Raw genomic sequence first — 23,062 nt, 5'->3', positions numbered from 1 at the left:
TAAGCACCACGCATTAAACTTCAGCCTCCTGAATGCTTGCTTCCTGGTGATGTGGTCTTCATTACTCAAGATCAGAGAATGTTACCTTCACCTTTGTAAAGCCTTGAATTAATGCCTTCTAATGCCAGTAAGCACCTACGAAGTTCTTTGAAGGCAGCTATGCAATTTCTCAAGTCGAAACATGTCTGACTATAAAATGTACTCTATACTGCAAGCACAGATGAGTCTAGATTTCATTTAATTTCATTTTTGCTTCACAGTAAATGTGTGCAAGAACTGTGAACACACCAAGTAGTTAATCTTCCAGATCTTGGCCACTTGTAATTCAACAGATGTTTAAAATATGAGCTACATACTATCTTTTCATCCAGTAAATTCTATCAGGTTCAGAGTCTTCAACATAGCAGCTCACACAAGCTCTTCAGGACAAACTCATTTTTTACCTCAATAAGCCCATGATAGTCTTTTTAAAAGTACATTTCTGATCTTAAGATATGTGTGTAACTAGATACTGGGGAATATCGCTGTAAGTGAAAAAGCAAGGTTACTCAAAAAATCCCCTGGTGGGGCAGAAGTTACTGGAATACCTTTACTCATACACATGAAATCATTAGAACACCTCAAGATATGTGGTGTAATGTAAGAGCTTCTGATCTACAAATAAAAGTACAACAACAGGGTAAGACTCACAATCTATCAAAATATCTCTTCAGTAACTTAAACCTCACTAAACCACAGTCAGCAACAGACTTCAGGTTAGGGGCTATGAGAACACCCATGTTTTAGGCATTTACAGTTTATTAAGAAGCCACTTCACAACTCCTTGAAGAACATACTAGAATATCTGAAATGCAAACGGGAAAAGTTAATTCCATGGCAAAAAAAAAGCTCTTGAGGAGAGAGTAGGTATTAATGTCAAATCAGAACCTTTACCACAGGTTCGTATTGCAAACAAATTGCCTGGTAATTGGACTTTTCAGATTGTTTACTCCAGTCATGGACATTTGGAGCCACACAATTATATTAATGCAGCAAGAAGTTCTTCTAGCTCAAACAAGCCAGTAAAACAAAGCCTCACTTCAACAACTCTAGCACATTTTAGTAACATTACCTGCTACTTCACATTTTAAGTACCTGAAAATGTTTGTGTCCTGGGACTCCACAGCAAGATAAGGTCAGAAATTGCTCAAGTTAATACCTTTCTTATTCTGAAGGCAGTTAAGATCTGGTTTAGGTAGTAAAAGCCTTTTCCAACTATTACATTTCAGTTCTTTACAACGCCAGGCACCATCATCAGTTGTGTAGGTTTGCCATAGCATGGAAACAGATGTGGACTTGGACCACAGTTCAGCAAGATCCAGGTAGAAAGGCTAAGGAAGTTAAGTTCTTCAGGTTTCTCCTCTTAAAACATTTAAGACAGAGATACAGCCAGATTAATTAGTCCATTAAACCCAGAGCCTACTGTTTTCTAGAATGATTTGAATTAGGATTACCTATTTGTAGGACAGCATTTCACAATACAATTGAACTACAATAGCAGCTTCCTGCCAATGGAAGAGGGAGGTTTTGTCATCTCCACTCCAGATCTTGTCTGCAGAACGATCAGGAGACCAGACAGTTCAAATTGCTAATTAAAACTTTTAGAAACTCCCCCACCCAAACACTAGTCAACTGAAAACACCTTTAAATGTCCAGACTCCTCAGGAAAGCTCATAGCATATCACTGAAAGATGCCTCTTCCCACCAACTCGAACATATTTTACGTAGTGTGTTTATATGTAAGTGTCAAACAGGAACTGAACCAAAAGATCAAAAGCTTCTAGAAATTTTCATCGTACCACTTGTTTTGTTAGGAAAGAGACACAAAATCATTAGCAAATAGGTAATTAAAAGTTAAGATGACTTCCAGAGCCAGTAACACACCTCATTTATACTATGAGATCACTGTAGCCATAGACAGCAGTACACTAGTTCCTGTCCTATATTTTTTTCTATTACCACAATTAATCCCATGGAATTTTTGAACAGCAGCCTGGACAATATCCAACATAAAAACTTTGAGTTTCATTAGCGAAGCCTGGAATCTTAATTTTCCTGGAATACTTAATTTTCCAAATATGTATTGACTGACCATTAGAAGCTTATTATTTAGGGAAAAGCTATAAAATAGCACTTATATCTATTAAGAACTATTGTGTCAGGAGATAAGCACAGTTCTAATAGCTTTATTTTCCCAATTTATGTATTTATTTAACTCCAACCTTTTGGCCTGAGACTAGACTGTCTAGACTCATTTTGCAAACTACAATGACCATAATCTTTAAATTCTGAAAGTGCCATAAACAGAAGTGCCAGGAACGCAGAAATGGCAGCTGTGTAGCCATCTATTTTCATTAGCAAGGCTAATTACTGCTAGCCTTCCCCCCAAACCCTCATCCAGCTAAGTAAAATACACAAAGCATTTCTCTTCAAGTCATGAAAATTTTAAACTACAATGAAAGAATTGGTTGCCCGCCTATGAAATAACAGCAAAATCAATTCAAATTAAAACACACCAGGCAACTTCGCCTTAGAAAACGGTATCCGAACAGCTTGCAGAGATCAAGTTATCAACAAAGAGTTCACACTAAAAAAAGGTACAGTGGTAATAACATGCTAAACACACGCTTTTAACATGGCAGGTTCTTGAGCTTTCCTGCATCGCAACAGACACGGCCACACCAGGCCAGGCTGACGGACCCAACGCGCCGCAGTCCCACCAGCTCGGCAGTGGGGAGCACCGTGGGGAGCACCCGCCATGCCCCAACACCAGCTATTTTTGCACATCCGTACAGCTCATCGCACTGTATTCTAAGATGAAAACGTGCTTTCTGCCTCCAGAAACCATTTCTCAGAAGTTTGTGGCTAAGCAGTAAAACCTCAGATAAGGGCAGAATTTGTACTGGTCAAAAAGTGTTTTTCCCCCCCAGCCTGTGACCTGTAACTTCAGATTCAGCAGCTCCTGGCAGGGCCAACACGGGGAACTGGAAGGAGAACCGAGCACCTACAAGGCAATCACTCCCCAGCCCAGCAGTAACCTCCATACCCTTAATGTCCCCTCCGTGAAAAGATGTTCGAGAGATTGACATTTCAGCCTCAGTTTTTTAACCCAGAGACACTGAAGAATTACTCATATAACCTTCGTGTGGGATCTAGAGCCAAATAACAAAAAGCACAGGAGGGGGGTTTTTTTGCCTTGTCGCTAACTTAAGGTATCAGGTTAACCTAATTGTGAGAGTGGGAAGAAATGAAGGGGATCTCTTCGTCAGTACAGCAGACTGTTTAAACCTTTTCACACTAGGGACAGTGTGTTCAGATGTTCCTGACACACAAGCACTGCCTTTGTTTTGTTTGACAGATCTGATCCTGACGAAGGGGAAGGAAAAAAACAAACAAAACCAACAATTGGACCTGGTCATTGTCAACCAAATTTCGCAGAGCAATGTGGTAAGTTACTCCACCCTTGAAGCAAGACAGAGAAATCTACCCCATCTCAGCAGAGACCCAACACTGATTTCAGTGATGCACAATGAAATCACAATGAGGCATGATGTCTGTGGGAAAGCACAAGTGTTTTAAACAGAGGCTAGTCTCACATATGTAGACACTGCTGCTTCATAAGTATTGGTTCAAACTAATACCACTGTTTTCAAAAACTCCAGGTTTCTATAAGAACAAATTCCTATAAATCCACTATATGGAGTTCAAAGAACCTGCCAAGTGGACTCGTGTAACTGCTTTGAACAAAAAATAATACAGAGTATTTTCCATCACAGATACTGGCAGAACACAATGCTTTTATTTCCAGCCTAATCAGCACCTGCAGAGAAGTTAAATCTTAATGTCCTTGGAGAGTGCCTTCATAATCTTACTACCACCAGCAGCATATTTCAAGATCAAAGGTTACTACTGCTTCACATGTGACAACAGTGTAATTCAGACTGGTTTTCTCCTCAAGTGGTAAGTGGCAGAACAGTGCACCAGGATTGTTTACAATAGGAAATGGAGCATTTCATTTCTGATCTTTCAGAAGCAAAGCCATGTGTATTGAAACTTTTACATTAGAAACAGTCACCTTAAGTCCCTTGAAGAATTGCAAGAGATAACAGAGAAAAAAATTATCTTAAATAGAAGAAAAAACAAGAAGCAAAAAAACCCTAAACCAGATTCCTGGTTGGGAGTGCTTAAGAAATTACTGTTCCATGTTTTGGGTCAGTGTCCCACAATTCAACCCAGACACACTGCCCTGCAGTAGCTCCCGCCCTTGTGTTTTATTTCTTTCTGAGGTCTGTGCCACACTTACATCCATACCTCAGGGGCACAAGGTTGTTCAGAACCAGTGAATCAACTCAAACTAGCAAATTTGCAGACTAACATCTAAAGTTTACATACAGCCTAAGATTTTCTGTGCACTTCACCCCAAGTCCATTCTTGCTTATGCTCAGCTCAAGAGTACCAAACTGGGCAATACTTTTTTTACCCAAATTATTTTTACAGTGTGCATTTAGTCGAATCGGTGTTAGAATTACAGTACAAGCAAAATAGGAACGTTTACTAAGGAGGTTGACAGAAGCAAGTTAAGTGGTGCTATCCTCCCAATTAAAGAAGACTCTAAGAACACACTATGACTGATACTGTTACATATGGGGAAATGTGTACAGACTCAAATTCCAGGAGCCAGAATTACCAAGTGTTTTTTACAGTTGCTAATCCTGACATGCAAGCAAGATTTCATAGTGCAGAACTGGTTACAAGCAAGATTTCATCGTGCAGAACTGGTTACAAGCCCTGTCTTGCTAAAACTAGCTGGAAGCTGATCTACAGGGAAAAGGAAGATCCTACAGCCCCAGTAAGCACAACTCAAATGCTCTTGAGCAGTGCCAGAATTTTCCCTTTCAGCAACTTTAGATTTTGAAGTCACAAGAGTGTCAAATGGAAACATGCTTATCTTCTCAAATCTTATTAAAAATGCTTTTACCTTTTACATATTTAAGCAAGCATCAATTTCCATCTATAAAAAGCACATTTACCAGCAAAACATTTGCTTATACTAAAACCAACCACAGTGTTTCTTCCCCTTGGTCTCCACACCTGCAGGTGTAGTACCACTCTTAGTCAGCATCACACCAAATCACAGGGCAGGGAAACACACTGGAAACTCAGAGAGAGCTTATTTTTTGCTTGGAATTACCATAGACACCACATGGAATAGAAAAGATAGCAATAACCAGCATGACTTAACATCTATGGCATTAACAATGTTAGATGAATATTTCACATGACCTTCGAGCTAGAAGACCTAAGCAGTTAGGTGTTAATCCCGTCTTTTATATTTTTAGAGAATTTATTATCTTAATAGCAAGGACTGTTTCACCTCAGTGAGAACACAACTAACTCCAAACCAAGTGCTGTTATAACAAAGGCAAACAAAACCCAAAGAAATGAACATAGCCCCTGTAAGGCAGCAGCCTCATTCAGTGAACAAAACCCAGCGACACAGTGTGCTAAAGATGAGTGTTAGCAGACTTGATCTTAAGATCGACTTCACGCTATGCGATGCCACAAACTACAGCTTTATGTGCAATTACCTACTTTCACATTACAAAAAGCCACATCTATTATGAACCACATCAAGAAACTGCAAGCAAACATTCAGCTGAGGTGCTACATAACCAAACACTACACATAGTCAACAAGTGTTTGGTTTTTTTCTTCAGTGTTGCCATTTATGGTAGCAGTACAGAAGGCAAATGAAAGATTGGAGGAGTTTTACACTGAGCAGCATCACTTCCCATGGGGGAACTGATTCTAAGTAACAGATAAAAAACAGGATTTACATTAAACACTCCATTGACAGATGATCCCTTGTTGTTTATGGAACCCACAGTTTTGGCCAGAAGCATTTGCTAGAGTCACGTAGACCTTAGGATGACTGCAAAGTGAGGTTTAGCATTTTATTCTCTAACATCCTGTTTAGCACCATGTTAGAGCTGGTTCCAGACTAGTTCTGTACCCACAGTTTGTGAATGAGGTTTCTCCAAGGGGAAGGAGAGCTTAAAGATCAAGCTGAGAGCAAACGCTACAGACAGTCCCACTGAGAAGCACACAGATTACTGAAAGGAAACAGCGCTTTATGTCTTTGAGGAGCTGGATGCAAAACCCGAGCTCTGCAGTGAAGAGTTTCTCTCATGAAACTACGTGTGTTGCTGTTCACTGTTTGAAGCCCAAGTACTCCAAATATTAACCTGGACACAAGCTGTGATAGCACAGCACTGAGACAGCTATTCTCCACTCTTGGTTCTGCCATCTAAAGCTTGCAAACACAGCTTTGCTTAAGTAATTGGCTAGCAAGTGAATACTGCAAAGCAGGCTTTGGCATCAAAATGCTCTTCCTTCAGTACAGCCACAGACTCTCTGGAGACTATTAAGGGAATCTACAGAACTGTTGAGAGGACACAAACCCTCATCAGATCTAGAAATGCTCATCCTCCTTTTTGCTTTCTTCCCTTGCTCTTTACCTGACCCTCACATTAAAACCTCTGGGAAACCATCTGCACTGCAGAGACACAAACCTTTCAAAGAGTGTATTTCCAGTATTGTCCCTTCTGGGGTCCCAAAACTCAGCAGACTCCCCAGACTCAAAGGTCTTTCCTTTCTGTTGATGGTGGCTTCTGCCCCATCCCAGCTGGAAGACAGCAGAATCACTGTCAGTTTACCCACTGCAGATCATAGTTCAATTCAGTTAAACAAAATATTTTTCTCCTCATCCTTTTCACAGTATCACAATATGTTTGGGATTGGAAGGGACCTCATAAGATCATCTAGTCCAAAAATTTTGCAACATTGTAACTGTCTGTGCTTATTTAAACACGTCTGAGCCCTGTTTTGTTGCCATTTTTTATTAAGCAGAGCACAGACAATCCTTCCGAGCCACCCACATATCTCCGCACAAAACTTCAAGTACAGCCCTTTACCAAATTTCACTTGAAGAGATTCAGTTGTTCTCTCCCTCTCCTCCCGTTTCAAATAACACACAATCTTGTATTTTAGCAGGCTTTCAAGTTTTAAAGGAAAATAAGGTATGCACACCAGTAAAGATTTTAAGCATTTGTGATTCTGCTACACCATACTCATTGCGACCAGTTCATCATCCCATCCTCAAGACTGGCAGGTTTCTGGATTTTTAGACAAGGTGTGAACTTGAAAACTAAGGGTTCAAATTCAGATAAACTTCAGTTTAGCAACAGCACAGAGTCCAGATTTGCTCTGGGGGTTTCCAGCAAGGGGATTTCCCTTCTGTCCCAAGTGCTCTCATTCTTACAAAGAATTTACATAAATTCTCAAATAAACTTGTTTTCTAAACTTAGGAGCTGCCCTCAGCCCGCACAGAGCAGCCAGATCACATGAGTTACTTCATTTGCATTAGAGGATACATGCTGACTTCTCTATATGATATTCCTTTACAGACATCATTTGAGGAGAAAAGCATCACTATCTGGAAAGCACACGTGCACATCATATGAACAGAGATCATGAAAAGCATCAGTAAACATACTATCTAAACCATATACAAGGTATGATCAAAGCAAGGAAGGACAAGGGCTGATGAAAAATAACTCAGTCATGCCAGCTGTGTTTCTTCCACCACATGTGGCTACCTCTCTTTGATTTTTACAATCACTGACTTGTAATGAATCTCCAATGAAGTAAGCTACCTTCTTCAGGACAGATTCTGTGAACAGCCACTGCCACAAAAGCAACTCAGTAATTTGTTTGTTACTAAGTATATTGCCTTTAAAAATAAGATACAGAATCACAGAATATTAGGGATTGGAAGGGACCTCAAAAAATCATCCAGTCCAATCCCCCTGCTGGAGCAGGAACACCCAGATGAGGTTACACAGGCAGGTTTTGAATGTCTCCAGAGTAGGAGACTCCACAACCCCCTGGGCAGCCTGTTCCAGTGTCTGTCACCCTCACTGAGAAGAAGTTTCTTCTCAAATTTAAGTGGAACCTCCTGTGTTCCAGTTTGAACCCATTTCCCCTTGTCCTACTGTTGGTTGTTACCAAGAAGAGCCTGGCTCCATCCTTGTGACACTCACCCTTTATGTATCTGTAACCATTAAATATTCTCAAAGCACATAGCAAGCTCAGAAAAGAGGATAATAGTATGAATCCAACAAACAGCACAGAAAGTGTTAGATTTCTACACAGGCTACTAGTGACTTACAAGGAATATACTTTTTGTTTATCATCTTAACACAAAAAATTAAAGCTACACTATCAAATACACTACACTACACTAGTGTACAGTCCTTCAACCTGGCAGGTCCTGTAAGATTTTGCAGGAGGAAAGCTCTTTTACCCCTGAAACTTAACCTTGCTCTTCCCAGCTGCCTTTCAGGCTCCTCCAAACCAACCCGGCCATTCCACACCTCATTGCTGGAGGCCATAACCCAAGCGGAGGTTGATGCTGCAGTGCAGAAGGCACAGCAACAGCAGAATTCGCAATCCCATGCACCATGCAAGGAGAAAAAAAAGGCAACACAAGAGTTTATGTATCATGAGATGGAGCAATTACAAAAATCCCCAAACAAAAACATTAGAAACAAACCAAATTCAAGTTCGTCTCTCTCCAAGCAAGTTCACATCGATGGAAACTGAGCCGCTAAAACACGTTACCTGAGCCTCATAACACGTACAGAAGTAAATGACTCATACCAAACTAGCCAAACCCATGGCATGCCACTGCCCTCTTGTACTAAAACGGGTCATACATTTAGTGGGGAAGACAACTTAACACATCTTGTCCTGAAGAACACACTCCATCACCTAAAAGCACTAGTTTTCATTAAGAAAATCATCAATACAGTAACTTCTAAACTCAAACTGCAATATGCAGCATTCTTCCCTGGTCTGACAGGCACACACAATAAACTATTACTTTAAATAAGTGGAGAACATTATTATTTGATTGCTTTATTGAGCAGAGAACTTCTGCAAGTATGAGGTTTAAAGGTACAGAGAGGCAGCAGTACAGCAAAGGCCATCTTAAAGTGTGTGAGTGGTGTGCAGAGACCTTCAATTTGTTCACTTTCAGAAGGTTTTAGAATGCATGGGGTTTGATCAGAGGGGTTTTTTGGGTTTATTTTTTGTTGTTGTTGTTGCTATTTCCGCTCCCATATTCTACCGAGTAGTGATCTTGTGGTAAAGGCATTCAGTGAAGAAAAAACAGAGCGTGGAATGCACAGGCAGCCAGCCTTCTGCACCAAAACCACACAAAAACACTGCAGTTTCTCTCATTCTTACAGATTAGAAACAGGTTCTTCAACTTCATCATACTTTAGAAACAGGTTCTTCAACTTCATCATACTTTGAATAATGGACTATTCAGTGTCGTTCATATTTCCAGTAATCAGATTTGAAGTTGCCGGACAGGCAGTACATCAGGTGGACAAGTAGAAACCCTTCAGAAGACCTTATCTTCTTCCTTGTTAACTCACACACAGCCAAGTGTGAACAGAACCTCTGAAGGCAGCATTAGCACCACGCAGCTCTGTCAGCTTTCCACATGCAGCAAAGCTCATGTTATTTACAAGGGCAGGGTGGATGCTACCAATTAAAGGCAAGTAGTTTCTGTTTTGAGCTTTCTTCCAGCATTAGAAAGTATTTTAATTTGTATCATAAGTCTTCCAGACTCACTTCCTGGGCATATGTTAAAAGCAACCTTTCCTAATGACCAAAACTCAAAGCTGATTAGATGGGTCATGTGCCTCACAGACTTGTTGGACAGAATCAAGATAACACTGATGTGCTGGTTTAGGGTTGGTTTCTCTTTTGGTTGGTTGGTTTGTTTGGTGTTTTTGGGGGTTTTCTTGTATTTTTGTTTGTTTGTTTTTCAGAAAGAACAGTTACAAAGTCCTCTACAAACATATTTTGGCACAGATACCCTATGTGCTTCAGGTTTAAGAATGACTGTCAGATCCTGAAGACACAAAAACAAATCTAGAGAGATTTTTTTGATGAATCGCTACGGTAGCCCACTGCTCGGAGCCCAAGCTGCCACAGGTTTGCAGAAACACACTTTTCAAAGCGCAAGTGTGGAAGCTGACAAAAAGTCAGTGCTCCAGCTTGGAGATGCTCAGTCAGCAATAACAGAACTAGGACACCGAAAGGGTTTTGCCCAGGAGAAACAAGCACCGAGGCCATTTCACCAACCACATGTATTTCCTAGACTTAGGAGAGATCAGCAGTATAATCTATTCAAGGAAGAAATTGCAGAAACATGATAAATACCTAGCTGAATACTGTTAGGCAATCACATTAGTATCTCCTAAGAATTACTAGTGCTGGTGAAAAGTTAAGGTATTCTCACATTCCGCAGGCTACTCAATTGGCATGGAGGTACTCATGTATAAAACAGCCCACACGGTGCAGGAGATTTTTTAAAGTTTTAACATAAACTGTTCAGCTGTTACGAAACCCGGTCTCAATTATCTAGTCTGAAGCAAGTGGCTGCAGCTTAAATTATTCATCTTCTGCAATCGCCCTGAACAAATTCTTCCAGATCACCACTTTCCCTCGTGCAGGGAGGCAGCGAGCACCTTTTTCAGGAGATCACATCAAGAGATGCAGGGCTTTTATTTTCTTCACAATATCTGTACACTGAAGAAATGCACAGAACGCAGAGTTCCAAGGCACAATTCTATAATAGGCCTTGAGCTAGAAAAATCCTAAACTTTTAAACCTTGAGTAAAACCCCTAACTCAGCAGGATTTTAAGACCCCAGGTTGCAATTCCTCTGAACAGACATCCAAGTCAGCAGAGATCAGATTATTTTCAAATTCTGCTCGAAGTGGATTCTATTATTGGTTTCCTTTTTCGGGAGAAGACTTCTGGTGTGTCAGTTGAAATATTCAAGTCCTCCCACAAAACAAGTCAAAGCAGCTATGGAGGAGGGGAAGCCACTATTAAAAATGTGTGGAATGTAACCTACTTGCAAGAAGGCAGATAATACCAGGACAAGGAAGTCAACTACTTCAGATCCGAGGCTCTTTTCCCATACAGTCCCACTGGGCAGTTTTAAATTTACAAACATTAGTGAATTTCATCAGCCTCTGTAGGACATCAATAAGTTTCATGGACAAAAATGCCAAATCCTTTGCGTATGTGATATACACTATATCCTAATGGGTGCAAAAACTTCTAGAGAGCAAAATTAAAAAGTATCTTTAATGACTTCAAAAGCTGAGCCTTTAAGTATCATTTTTAAATTGAAAGAAACTGAGATGTACACATCAATATATTTGAATGCACTTTTCCAGCAAGACAGAAACCAAGCAGAAACTCCGAAGAAAACATTTTCTGTAGTTAACAGATTTAGGCCACAAATGAAGGAATTCAGCATTTTCTCAGGCTTTAAACACTCTTGTTAAAAGTAAAACACTCAATTTAAAAATGTCTCCTCACACAAAGTAATTCTCTCAGAACTAATACCCGAGGGGATCAAAGAGCTAACTCCACTGACAGGTAATTAACTTTCAGCCTCAGAGGTCTCCAAGATGATGCACAGGCACCTGCTGTAGCTGGACTTGTCAGAAGACCTCAAGAGCTTGAAGGCTCAGACATTTCGAGCTGAAAGAAATCAAACCTCTTGCTCCATTAGCTGATCTAACACAGTCTAAAGTCAGAGAGGTTTCAGCTGAACACCCTCTGATCAGATAACAGGACTTGCTCAGTGCTACACACAGGAGCATCTTGCAAGTCTTCTTGTGTTTGCTGTACACAATAAAAGCGATCACTCTTAAGTCTCATTCTCCATTCAGAGCTGGAACAGGTTAACTTCCCCCCCGTCGCACAAGGTTTCATGCAGTTGTACACACGTCTTCAGTGGTTGACCCGCTGCAGAAGCTGCTGCCTGTCCCACCGCTGCCCCTGCACACGGGTCTCAGCCACAGAGAACTTCACTCGCGTTTCTGTGATCCTTTCTACAGCATCACCCCCCCATGGCTGCAGCAATGTAACAGAGCAAGTTACGAACTCTGTAACTGCTAAAAGGAGAAGCATCTTAAATTCTCTACTTCCGAAGACCTGTTTTCATGTAACATTTAATGCTAAAGTCATGCTCAAGAAGTTACAGTAAGTAGCTCTACTCCTTTCTGACAATTTCAGAGAATGCCCCCAGATGATTCATCTTTCAATAATTCAGGTGTGGGATACAGCTTAGATGCTTAGTTATTGCAGTAATCAAACAAGACGAGAGCTTTAAGGTTTTGCACTTTGGCAATTGGCAGTATCACTTGTATAACATAATATTGTGCACAAAGCTGGAGAAATAGTTAAACTATACACAAGACCATACAGCATTTTAATATATTCTTAGTTTATGGAAAGAGACTTCTGGACTTGAAAAAGTTACATTAACAAGCATCCAAACCAAAGCTAAGCAGTCAACAGCACTGTTGTTTGGTGACAATCTGGTAAGAGCCACCTTCAGAAGTACCAAGGTGGGATATTCATAGTGGCCCATCCACTGCATGCCACAGGCTGAACATTCAGTTTCTAGGGGAGAAAAAAACAAAACAACAAAAAAACACCACCACACCACAACTTACCCCTATAGAGACAGAAATGAGATATATTTCAACAGTGTAAAACTTCTCATTTTAATACTCGCAGACAGCAAGGCAAGACACCTTTGATTTAAGCAATGAAGTTGTTTTACCTTGTTCATGTGCTAAGGATTTTGGCCTCATGGGTTTACTTTCAAACTTGAGGGTCTGGAAACTGTTTATCACAGCATACAACCCACTGACAGGGTTTTCCAAATTCACTGCAGTGCTACAGGAAAGTTGCTGAGCATAGGTTATTGTCCCCATCCATCATATTTTAAGACCCCAAGCAGGGTCTCAAGTCAAAAACTCCCAGCTGGATGAGAACCCGGTTCTTGGGGAGGAGGGACATGTTAAAAGGAGGTCGAAGTATGGCAAATCAAAATGATGCAGCACATATATTTGCGTCTTGGAAACAGCTGGGACATGCATTCAGTATTCTGGTAGCTTTGTTTGGAGTCTGGGGGAGGCAGAAAGAAGATGCAAGGACAGTGTTTCTGCAGGACTTCGCAGACAAACAATCAGAAAAAAAAATCCCAAGAAGCAACTGAAATCGCAAGACAAAATTAAAATAGACTTATAATTGCATTTTTAGTATTGCTGGGTCGCATCAAGTGAGAATTCTTTTAAATACATCACTGCTACTTATTTTTTTCAGATTAGACTTCTTAGTGTGAGCTAGTACAGTAGAGGAAAACATTGTATGCACTTACAACAAGGTTTTGTTCCTTAAGTAGTAGAGCTGGTAGCACATACAGAAGTATGTTATCAACAACTACTTTTTACACATTATTATAAAGGACCCTCATAAAAGGAGAGACAAACACAGGAATACTATTAGGAAAAGAATTTATAAACCCCCTACTTCAAACAGTGCACATTACTGTAATCCCATTAACTTTTCTTACATAGAATTAAGCCTAATAACAGAAGTTTAGTAGATCACTTTTCTACCCAAAGATGCCAGATTTTTCACACAGATTTATTATGGGCATCCTTCCATTTCATGGTCTACTCATCACATAAGGAGCAAAATATTCAGATTTGCTTACAGCCTTATAGGTTTAGATCTCCTTAAATGAGGAATGCTGAAGATGCTCTGTGGTATAGGGTGAGCAAGGTATTTTTGTCAGAAAAAGTCAAAATGGTGACTGCAGTGCTTTTGAAATTTCACCTTTTCCTAGCAAATATAACTAGTGACTCAACGGTTTATCACTACAGTTACAGAATACTCAGAACAGGACTGGAAAAATAATTTCCTTGTATGCTTTGTGGAAACTCAAGTCCATTTTCCGGCTTAAAAGACTTGAAGAAAGTGCCACAGTTATGAATACGTACCTAAGGCTACTCTTTTGAGTAATAACCCTTCTCATAGGTCTTCTGCGTAAAGATCTTTGCTGAATACTTTGGTTATTAGCATTGAACTAGGTTTTTTTGTGTGAACTGTGGCATTTTCATGTGTCAGTGCTAACATCTAGTTAATTATTAATGCACACTGGTCCTAACAGCTAGTACTTTTTGCTATCTTTAATAGCGCCCTTTTGCGTACATTCCTGCCAGCTGAACTCACTCCTATCTAGACTCACCAGTTTACTTTCTGGACAGGGCCGAGACGCTGGTGCGGGTCTGGTCAACTGCCAGATGAAGTTGTTTGCAGAGCGACCCAGACAGGGCACCGATCCCGGCTAAAAACACTCCCTGGTTATTTTTAACTCTGAGTGCTTGTGGAGTTGCAGTGAACTGGATGGAGTAAATAGCTATAGTGGTAAACTGCTGTGGCAGCATGGGGACCTGTTGAGCAGTTTCCTTACTGGTAGTACCAGCTTATTGAATTAAACCCTCAATTACAGTAAAGCCCTGTTTTTCAGGCTTGAAGAGAAAAACCATTTCCCCGGCTTTGTGCTCTCCTCTGGCTGTTCCTTCCGAGAAGCAAACCAACCATCAACTTGCCCTCACTTTCATGGTCCTCACGGTTCTACAGGTGCACCAGTATGCTGCTCTGACCCACCACAGCTCCAGCACACACAGCTCTTGCTTTCCACCGCAGTTTTGGGCTCCACACAAGTCTCTGGAAATGCACCTTCTCCTTTTAAGTCCTTTTGTGAGCCTTTGTATGTTACAAAAGAAAATCAAAACTCATCACAGCACTTAATCACCCAGCAGGATCCCCACAGCGAGCAGAGCTGACAGCACTTCCTCAGGTGACCAGAGAAGTGCAGCACAATCCCCCCAGCCACCCCCAGCTCAGGTTCCAGGCTCTGTGGACACCTGGGGACAGCCAAGGTGCAAGTTTCCCAGCCTGTCCCTTCCCAGCGGCAGATAAGAAGCCCTGACCTCGCTCATGACGGGCAGCACTGTGCACAAAGCTTGATTAGTTGCAAGATCAAGCACTTCAAACGTGAATACGTGACCTTCTTTAACTCCACCGTGAACAGCTCGTGCACTGCGTTCCAGACAGCCCTCCTAAGGCAACTAGTAGAAGCAAGCAACCCATAAAAAAAAAAAGTAACTTTAATCTCATGGAAGTTCTATCTGGAAGTGGTGATGCATATCAGGCAGTTTACACACTGGGACATGACTAGCTGCAGTATACACATGGTATGTGCTCATCATAGAATAAGTAAAAAAAGGCAAAGCAAAGAGATTAGGTAAACATCCTTTTTGTCTGCTATCTACTGCAAGTAATTAAGTTATAAAGAGAGGAAAAATATTTTCTTCTGAATTACCTGCTCCTACAGAGTGCCTTACAGGCCATCCCGGAGCCGAGCTGCAACCACGCTTAAGCTGTGAGAACACAGGCACAAAGACCACAAAGTAGAAAAAGAGCAGAGGAAAAAAATGTTCACAATCACAGAGCACATCTATCTTAGTAAAGAAAGACAGAGTTCAAGACAAATATGTAAGGTCTCGCTCACTGCCCAGATAGGAATAGTTCACCTGGCATCCAACTCAACACTAAATTGGTAGTAACAGGCTACTGCTACTCTCTGTCGGCATTTCAAAACAAAACTCCAGTAACTTCGCAAGGCAAACCATTTGTCAGGCCAATATTGCCTACCGGTATTATTTATCATCAGGCTTTTCAATCTGGATCCCACTATGTCTACCTTTTTCAGCAACAATTTGTCTTGGTTGATCAAAGCTGCATCCAGAAATCCAAAAACTAGAATATGTTCCATGCAAAGCAACAGGGAAAAGTCAAAAAAAAAGAGGAAGAGCATTACAGGTGTGATCTCAGTTTTAATGCTGGTTTTACACACTTCTTGAAATCGTACATATTTATAGTAACTGCTGCATTTACCTGGATGCCACATTTTCCTTTAACAGTGCTTATGACCATAACTGAATGCAAGACCAAACGAGCACAGTTAAGTCCCCTGAATCGTCAGAATCAATGGAGAAATTACCTACTTGTGTCACACCAGTCTAGACCTGAAGAGTGACTCATTTAGGAAGGCCTGCAAAAACCCCTAGCTTCCTACCCGCTAGCCAGAAGCCTGCTGCATTTCACTTCATGAAGGTGGTGTTTATCTTCAGGCACGTGAAGGAGCTCAGTCACATTTTCAGCGCCAGTAATGCTTTCTTTAAACGCAGACAGGTTGCATAAGGTATACAAACACGAACCATTCAGGTCCTTCAAAGCTCTCTCAATATAAGGGCTCTACTTATAAGAGCCACCCTCTACCACCACTACTGAATACTGGAATTTGTGCTCCAGCCAAAACCAGGCGCAGAAGCCTCTCCCTCAAGCATGGGCAGGAGGAACAGGGCTGTGGGCCAGCGGCTGCCGATTCATCCCAAGAGTGCAAAGGACACGGCGGGCAGCAACCCAGGAAGCTGTGCCAGAACTCGGTGTGCAAGTGGCACTAGGAGACAACCTGATAACCAAAAGGTACGTCAATATTTACTTGCTATATAAGCAACTGCTGCTAGGAGTTAATGCATGGAAAGGTGTTTTCCGACCACAGCGGGGTTTTAGTTATCCCAAAGGAATTTCACTGTGGGAAAGGATTGGAAATTCCTCAAAACTGGAATGATCAGCACCTCAAAATTTAAGCACTATCCAAATTCATGCCAGCTTTTGACCTCGGCTCAGACCTACCCTATATGTACATTAACACACAGCAGCCCTGCTGGCAAAGTTACAACACATATACCATTGCAAGCTACACCAGAACACCAACAGGCAAACCAGCGCTTCCTTCTTGCCTGCAAATTAAGCCTCAAGTCATCGACTACATTTCCCAGGTTGTGGATCTACAATTAACCAGAGCGAGACAAATCTTTTGTTTGGTAGCAGTGCTCAGGGAAGCAAGGAGCCAAGCAGCTCAAGTTTCACAAGAAGCGCAACAAGCAGCCCTTATTATTCCAGGTGACTGCATCACAAGTGCTTTGTTTTGACTCAGATTTTTATTTCCCACCTTTAACCTCAACAGAGGCCAACAATCAGTCGCTCACTCTCCTAAATTGCATTTTGTCACCTTGCGTTACATTGCACTACTTACTGTAAGAAGGCCCCACGCTTTATCAAAATGTAAGCATACCAGTCCTAGCGTAGCCCTGCATGAATCCACAGCCTGGAATTCATGGCATTTTACCCCCTTGATTTTCTTATGCGCTTACTTGAAGAACTTTTTGTGGTTTTTTGATGGTTAGTCAGAATACCCAGAAACTGTCGAGGGGGTTGCACACCCCCCAAGTCTAGCTGTGGTCCATCGGGGTCTGTCAAACATCCAGCACGCCAGCTCCAACACCAGCTGCGTTTTCAGTTGTTGCTTTTCAATCTGCTTTACTACCCTATTTTAGAGCAGTCAACAAATCTACATCCAACTCCATTTACTCACTGGTTAGCAGAACAGTAAGCTCAGCTCCAATTAGAACTTGTTACTGACAGTTTAAGAGCAGCAGGAAAAACAGTTCATTTTACAAATTTGGTAGTGAGAATTAAGCTTGTAAATATAGCATGAAATCAGTAAACAAACAAAAAATACACACACACTGGACCCCTAAATACATTTTATATTACATTAAGTGTTTTAGCAGTCTCAGATATGTTCATGCATTACCATAGTTAACATTAAGCTGATTGACAAACTAATCTCAACTCAGCCACACTGAATTATATCCAGTCAATACCATCTTAAGGTTCTAGTGATGTTTATTAACTAATACATTATCGTAAGTCAAAGTCTGTGTGTGCAAAAACAGACATGTCATTGTCACAAAACAAAAGCTACAGTTTTATGAAGAGGTAAACCACAGTGACAAATAATTTTAACCATTCTGATCAAAACCATCCACTATTTAGTGGAGCAAATTTGAAAGAATAAAACATTAGCGGCTTTCTTGCTGTCTACTGCTAAAACTAGCTATATATTGTTCAGTTTAACAAGAAAAAAAAAAAGCATGAAGCAAATGGCAACTGCAGGATGAAAATATGCAGAGGGTGATTAGGTATTTGCTAGGCTGTGTTCCCTTTGAGCAAGGAAACCTGAACATTACAAAGCGCTGAGTTAGAAGGGAATGTGGGGTATTTTGTGACAGACCTCTGCATGACAGCTGGAGAAAAGCTATTGTGGCAACAGCTGTGTGCTCTGCACAGCTCACGCTCCCAAATGCCTCCGCCCGCAAAGAGCCCAGTTAACTGGCTGCAACGTGCTTTAGAAGTTTTCTGCCTCTTGGGACGTGAGCATGATGGATTATTTGTGTATGTTTTAAATAAGAGAAGGAATGCTAAGTTCTACCACTTACAGTTTTACAGAATGCCGTGGTGTAATGTTGAGCTATTATTCACTGCCGCTTTCCTAGAGTTTATAGCTGCAACTGATCCCATCAGCTCTCCTCCACAATTAAAATGTCTTCACTTCCTGTCTTAACAGGGCACAGACTCGACAGCAGTAAATTCATATATCATATCCTGATTTAAAGGAAATGATTTGGTATTTCCAGGACGAAATCCTGGCCCACCAACAGCAATATCAAGCTGTATTTATCTCCCCAGAGGAAGAATTTTGAGGAACACACCTAACCACTGAAAGCTTTGATCTGCTCATTTGTACTCTAAAGGTACGCCAAGTTGTTAGATGAACTCCTGACAAGCGAACCCAGGATCACAAGCAATTATAGGCAAGTGACCAGTCGCATCTCCAGTCCTGTTCCTACTGCACTATACTAGTTAGCACAGCGATGCTGAACCCAGGACGTGAAAGAGCTTTCATTGTATGGCACAGATTTGCTCACTCAGCCCCCTTACAAAAACGTTGTTTCAGCTCAGACTGAGGCACAACAACCTTCAGGAACCGATACTCTCACACAGGACAGCGTGCACAGGAGCGCTTTACATGCTGATCACTGCCATAATAAGAGTCCAAGCTCAGGCATTACTACTGTTGTAAGAACAAATACTACCTGTTTCCTCACCAACACCTAAAACAAGGCTGGGAAAGATGCACTGTGCACAAACGCCAGAGAGCTGGCAAATGAAAGAAGATGAACTGGTTCTTCCTATAACTTCGTTTTCATTTATTTCATCTGAAGTGAAGGAACAGTTTTCCCATTTTCAAATATGAATCCTCCTTAGTCTTTCAAAGATGCAACATAAAATCGCAGCACACGGTTTCCCATGATATCCTATCAGCACAAGAGTCTCATGTACTGGAAAATAATCAACAGCCCTGCAAGAGAAGCAAGAGCAACTATACCCGAGTACTGATTTACTAAAAGTTAAATACAGGATTATAGGAAAGCAAGACCATGTGTGGAAAAATTTGCTAGTATCACTAGGAAAAAACTTTCATTTTTAAGCTTCAAAAAGGAGTTGTTGACAACTGTATTTTAAACACAAGCCATAAAGAAGCAAAGGAACATTTAAATCCTTCACTGACATCAAGATTTGTCATATGGCAGTAGTAAAGGCAGCTACAAGTTTGTCACTTAATCCCAAGAAATTCCAAAAATGAAGCATGTGACTTGTTTGTAATCAATTTTTAAATTATTTGGAGCAGTTTCTACCCAGCCTTAAAAGACAAACAGCACATTTGGCAATACACTTGCCAAACAGAAACTACAGAAGTGGTTACATCGCATACACTTGATATCATCATAAACTTTAAGAGTTCAGGAAGACACTGTGGTGTATAAACTATACACCAAGCCCCATCTCTTATTGTCTGTACCTACATAGCAAGCAGGGCAACAAAACAAAACTCTCCTCTTTGATGAATGAGGTTCTGCTCAGGAGGTCTTCATTTCCTAGCTATTTCTCTCTCTCTCTTTTTTCCAGAGGTTGAATTCATCACTTTGTGAAGGCATGATTTTATCTCAAGATAAGGCAGTCGAAAGGGCAAAAATATGCAGATAACTTAATACAATCTGACAATAACTTGTTTTGAAGAATTCACCCTCAACATGTCAGCTTCACACTACAGTGCTGTTCCCTCACCACTCTTTCAAAGTGAACTGTTTATTTTTCTGCTATTAATTTGAAGGGAACCTTATATGTGAGAGAGTGGACACAGGTTCCTCTTTTGCAGATATTCACTGGAACACAAGTGTCAGTCACAACACTTAAATAAAAACTTTTACTACTATCAGGGTGTAGCTCACCCTTTTAGCTTAAAGAATGAATGTCTACCAGAACTCAAATATTGAAATTACCAAGTACTCAGCAGAACCTTACTGCTGTTAAAATAAATGGACTTACCAAAACACTAAGTGTGAAATTCACTTCGCCCCCTCCCCCCCCCTTATGTCTTTAATGGAAATACAGCATTATTTTGCATGAAGTTAAAATTATCCAAGAGCCTTTAACATAGCCAAGGACTCCAGAGATCCATTTGGCAACATTTTCCAAGACGGTAGCACTTCAGAACTGAAGTTGTGTCCAGTGCACACATGGCTGCCACAACCCGTTCAGATATCCACAGGAAGATGCAGGCAGCACCACTATGTTTGAGTGAATGGAACTTTAAACCAGCTTCAGTCAACCACAGAAATTACCTCTATATACAAGCAACGAGGAATCCAATCCACACACATCCATGAGCGTGGTCGTTCCAGCCCCATCACCCTCCAGCAGACCAGCAAGCCAGTCCCTTACCAGCATGTGACCAGCTGCTTATGTGTCCAGCAAACAAGGCACCTGCACAACGCCCATTTCCTTTCCATCTCAAATGCACTGCACAAAATTCATTTCAAAAGAAACAGTTCTTCTAAACTGCCAGTTACTTTAAGGTCTTGTACAATACTGGATCTTCTAAGCATTTGGTATCCAGTACTCACCCAGATTTTGAAAGTGCTGTTTTCTATGTAGTTATTTAGCCTACACCACAGAGCTTAAATTCTCGGCACAATATGACAGCTAACAAACAGATGTACGCACACATTAACAAAGAATATCTGAAGTTAAAAAAAAGTCTATTTGCTATTGGATCCTCTGCTCTAACAAAACATTTTTTAAGAATACAATTGCCCCCAGTGTTAAAAGACAAGCTTGCCTCGTTGCTAAACAGCCTGTCTTAGCAGTAGGTAGAATATTATGGCCTCTCCCCTCAGTGGAATTAAAGAAAACAAACAAAAAGTCATTCTCTCCAGATTTGCTCATCTGCCATCAGCAATACCAGCAAGCAGAATGCAAGTAGTTGTCTCCTCCTTCCATCATAAACAGACAGAGGTGGATTAATAACACTCCCATGACAGCAGCAGAAATGCTAAATGCAACAGGGCAGAAGATAAATAAGAGGAGTATGGCTGAATTAGCAGCAGAACAGGAAAAAACGTTCTTCCTCATTAGACTGATATGCACCCTTTACATCACCTATTCTGCCACGGTTTTTACGGGAAATTAATAAGAAAAAAAAAAAACCAACCAAACAAAAAGTTTAATTATCTGTAAGTTGAAGCACGCACCAACAGCAGGAGCCCAGCGGGGCGGGGGGAGATCGCCGTCCTGAGCCAGCACATCGCGACCCGCTCCGTGCGAACCGCTCTTGCCTGGGGGGCTGCAGGAGGTCCCGCACCCCTGCCCGGGCCGGCACAAGAGCCGTGGGCTCAGCCCCGGGGCAGCTGTTTCGGAGCCAGACGCCAAGTGTCACCGCTCCCCCGGTTACCGCGGCTGCCGCTTCCCGGGCGGAGCGCGGGGCCGGACCCAGCGCCCCCGCCACCCCGCAGCCCCGGCGCGGAGCAACCCCACCCGGCGGCGCCCGCCCGCGGAGCCGCGCAGCGCGGCGGAGGCGCCCGGCGGAGCGGGAGCGGCAGCGGCGTCCGCCCCTTCCCGCCCTCCAGAACCTTCCCGGGGGCCCCCGACACGCCGGGGCGCCGCGCCCCAACCACCGCCCCGAGCCCCTCAAGGTCACGCCGCCGCCTCCCCGCCCCGGGCTTCCCGCTTCCTCGCCCGGCGGCGCGGCGAGCCCGGCCACCGGCCCGCGGCGCCTCCGGGAGCTGCCGCCCGCCGCGCCGGCCCCGGCCCCCCCGCGCTGAGCGCCGGGCAGCGCCCAGGCCCCGGCGCCGCGGCCGGGTGGAGCGGTTCTCTGCCTCGGACGCCGCGGCCCCTCACCTGGATGAACTGGATGGTGAGCGCCGACTTGCCCACGCCGCCGCCGCCCACCACCACCAGCCGGTACTTCTCCTGCCCCGGGCCGTCCCTGCAGCCCGCGGCCATCGGGGAGCCGAGCGGAGGCGATTGCGGCAGCGCCGCCGCCGGGTCCGGCGCCTCTCTCCCTCCCGCTTTCCTCCCTCCTCCGCGGCCCGCCGGCGCTGAGCAGCCGCAGGCCCCACCACTCCTGCGCTCCGCCGAGTGCGCCGCCGGCAGCGCCCCACCGTGCGGCAGCGCCGAGCGCACGGAGCACCGCCCGCCCCGCAGCCAGGGCGCCGCGGCTACAAATGGCCGCCGGGGGGCGGAACTCCCCTCATCAACATGCTAATGACAGCGACTATATGCATGAGGGGGCGGGACCTGACGCTCACCCTCCCGGCGCCGCGCTCCTGCGGGCAGAGCGGCCCGGCGGTGGGAGCTGCGGGGCTGGGGCTGGGGCTGGGGCTGGGGCTGGGGCTGGGGCTGGGGCTGGGGCTGGGGCTGGGGCTGGGGCTGGGGCTGGGGCTGGGGCTGGGGCAAGTGAAGCGCCCAGACCCGGCCCTCCGGCACCACACTTCTTTGTTTGTAACGTGCGAGCTGTGACAGCCCTCGGTCACCCCGTGCTCCCCCTCCAGAACTGAGTGCTAAAGAGGTAATTAGTGATTTCCTCATGGGCTTTCCCGGGGCGCCTGTCCTCCCGCCGCTGAGTGCTTCATCAACATTAATAAGCCTCTTTGAATACCCATGAGGTGGGGACGGAGGTATTATTGCCCCTGGGTACAGATGCCGAGCCAAGGCACAGAATGGTTCAAAGCCGACGTGTCGTTAATGTCAGGCACAG

The 23,062-nt window shown here is 43.2% G+C and overlaps 1 protein-coding gene across 3 annotated transcripts in view; it reads right to left on the bottom strand.

Annotated features, from left to right (window-relative positions):
- RRAS2 (RAS related 2) overlaps window positions 1–22,522 on the bottom strand; it is a 44,583-nt gene extending 22,061 nt beyond the window's left edge. The window contains exon 1 of one of the 3 annotated variants that reach the window (XM_065065293.1): window positions 22,204–22,522. In XM_065065293.1, the coding sequence (XP_064921365.1) occupies window positions 22,204–22,308 (105 nt within the window). In that variant the 5' untranslated portion in view covers window positions 22,309–22,522. Of the gene's footprint in view, window positions 1–20,648; window positions 20,740–21,557; window positions 21,815–22,203 lie in introns of those variants that run through there. The other 2 variants (XM_021300307.2, XM_065065294.1) reach the window with 2 other exon arrangements.
- Window positions 22,523–23,062: the final 540 nt, after the last annotated feature.

Source organism: Columba livia, chromosome 5 (genome assembly GCF_036013475.1).
Source record: "Columba livia isolate bColLiv1 breed racing homer chromosome 5, bColLiv1.pat.W.v2, whole genome shotgun sequence".
NCBI classification, from domain to species: Eukaryota; Metazoa; Chordata; class Aves; order Columbiformes; family Columbidae; genus Columba; species Columba livia.
This window is presented reverse-complemented; position numbering and strand designations above follow the sequence as displayed.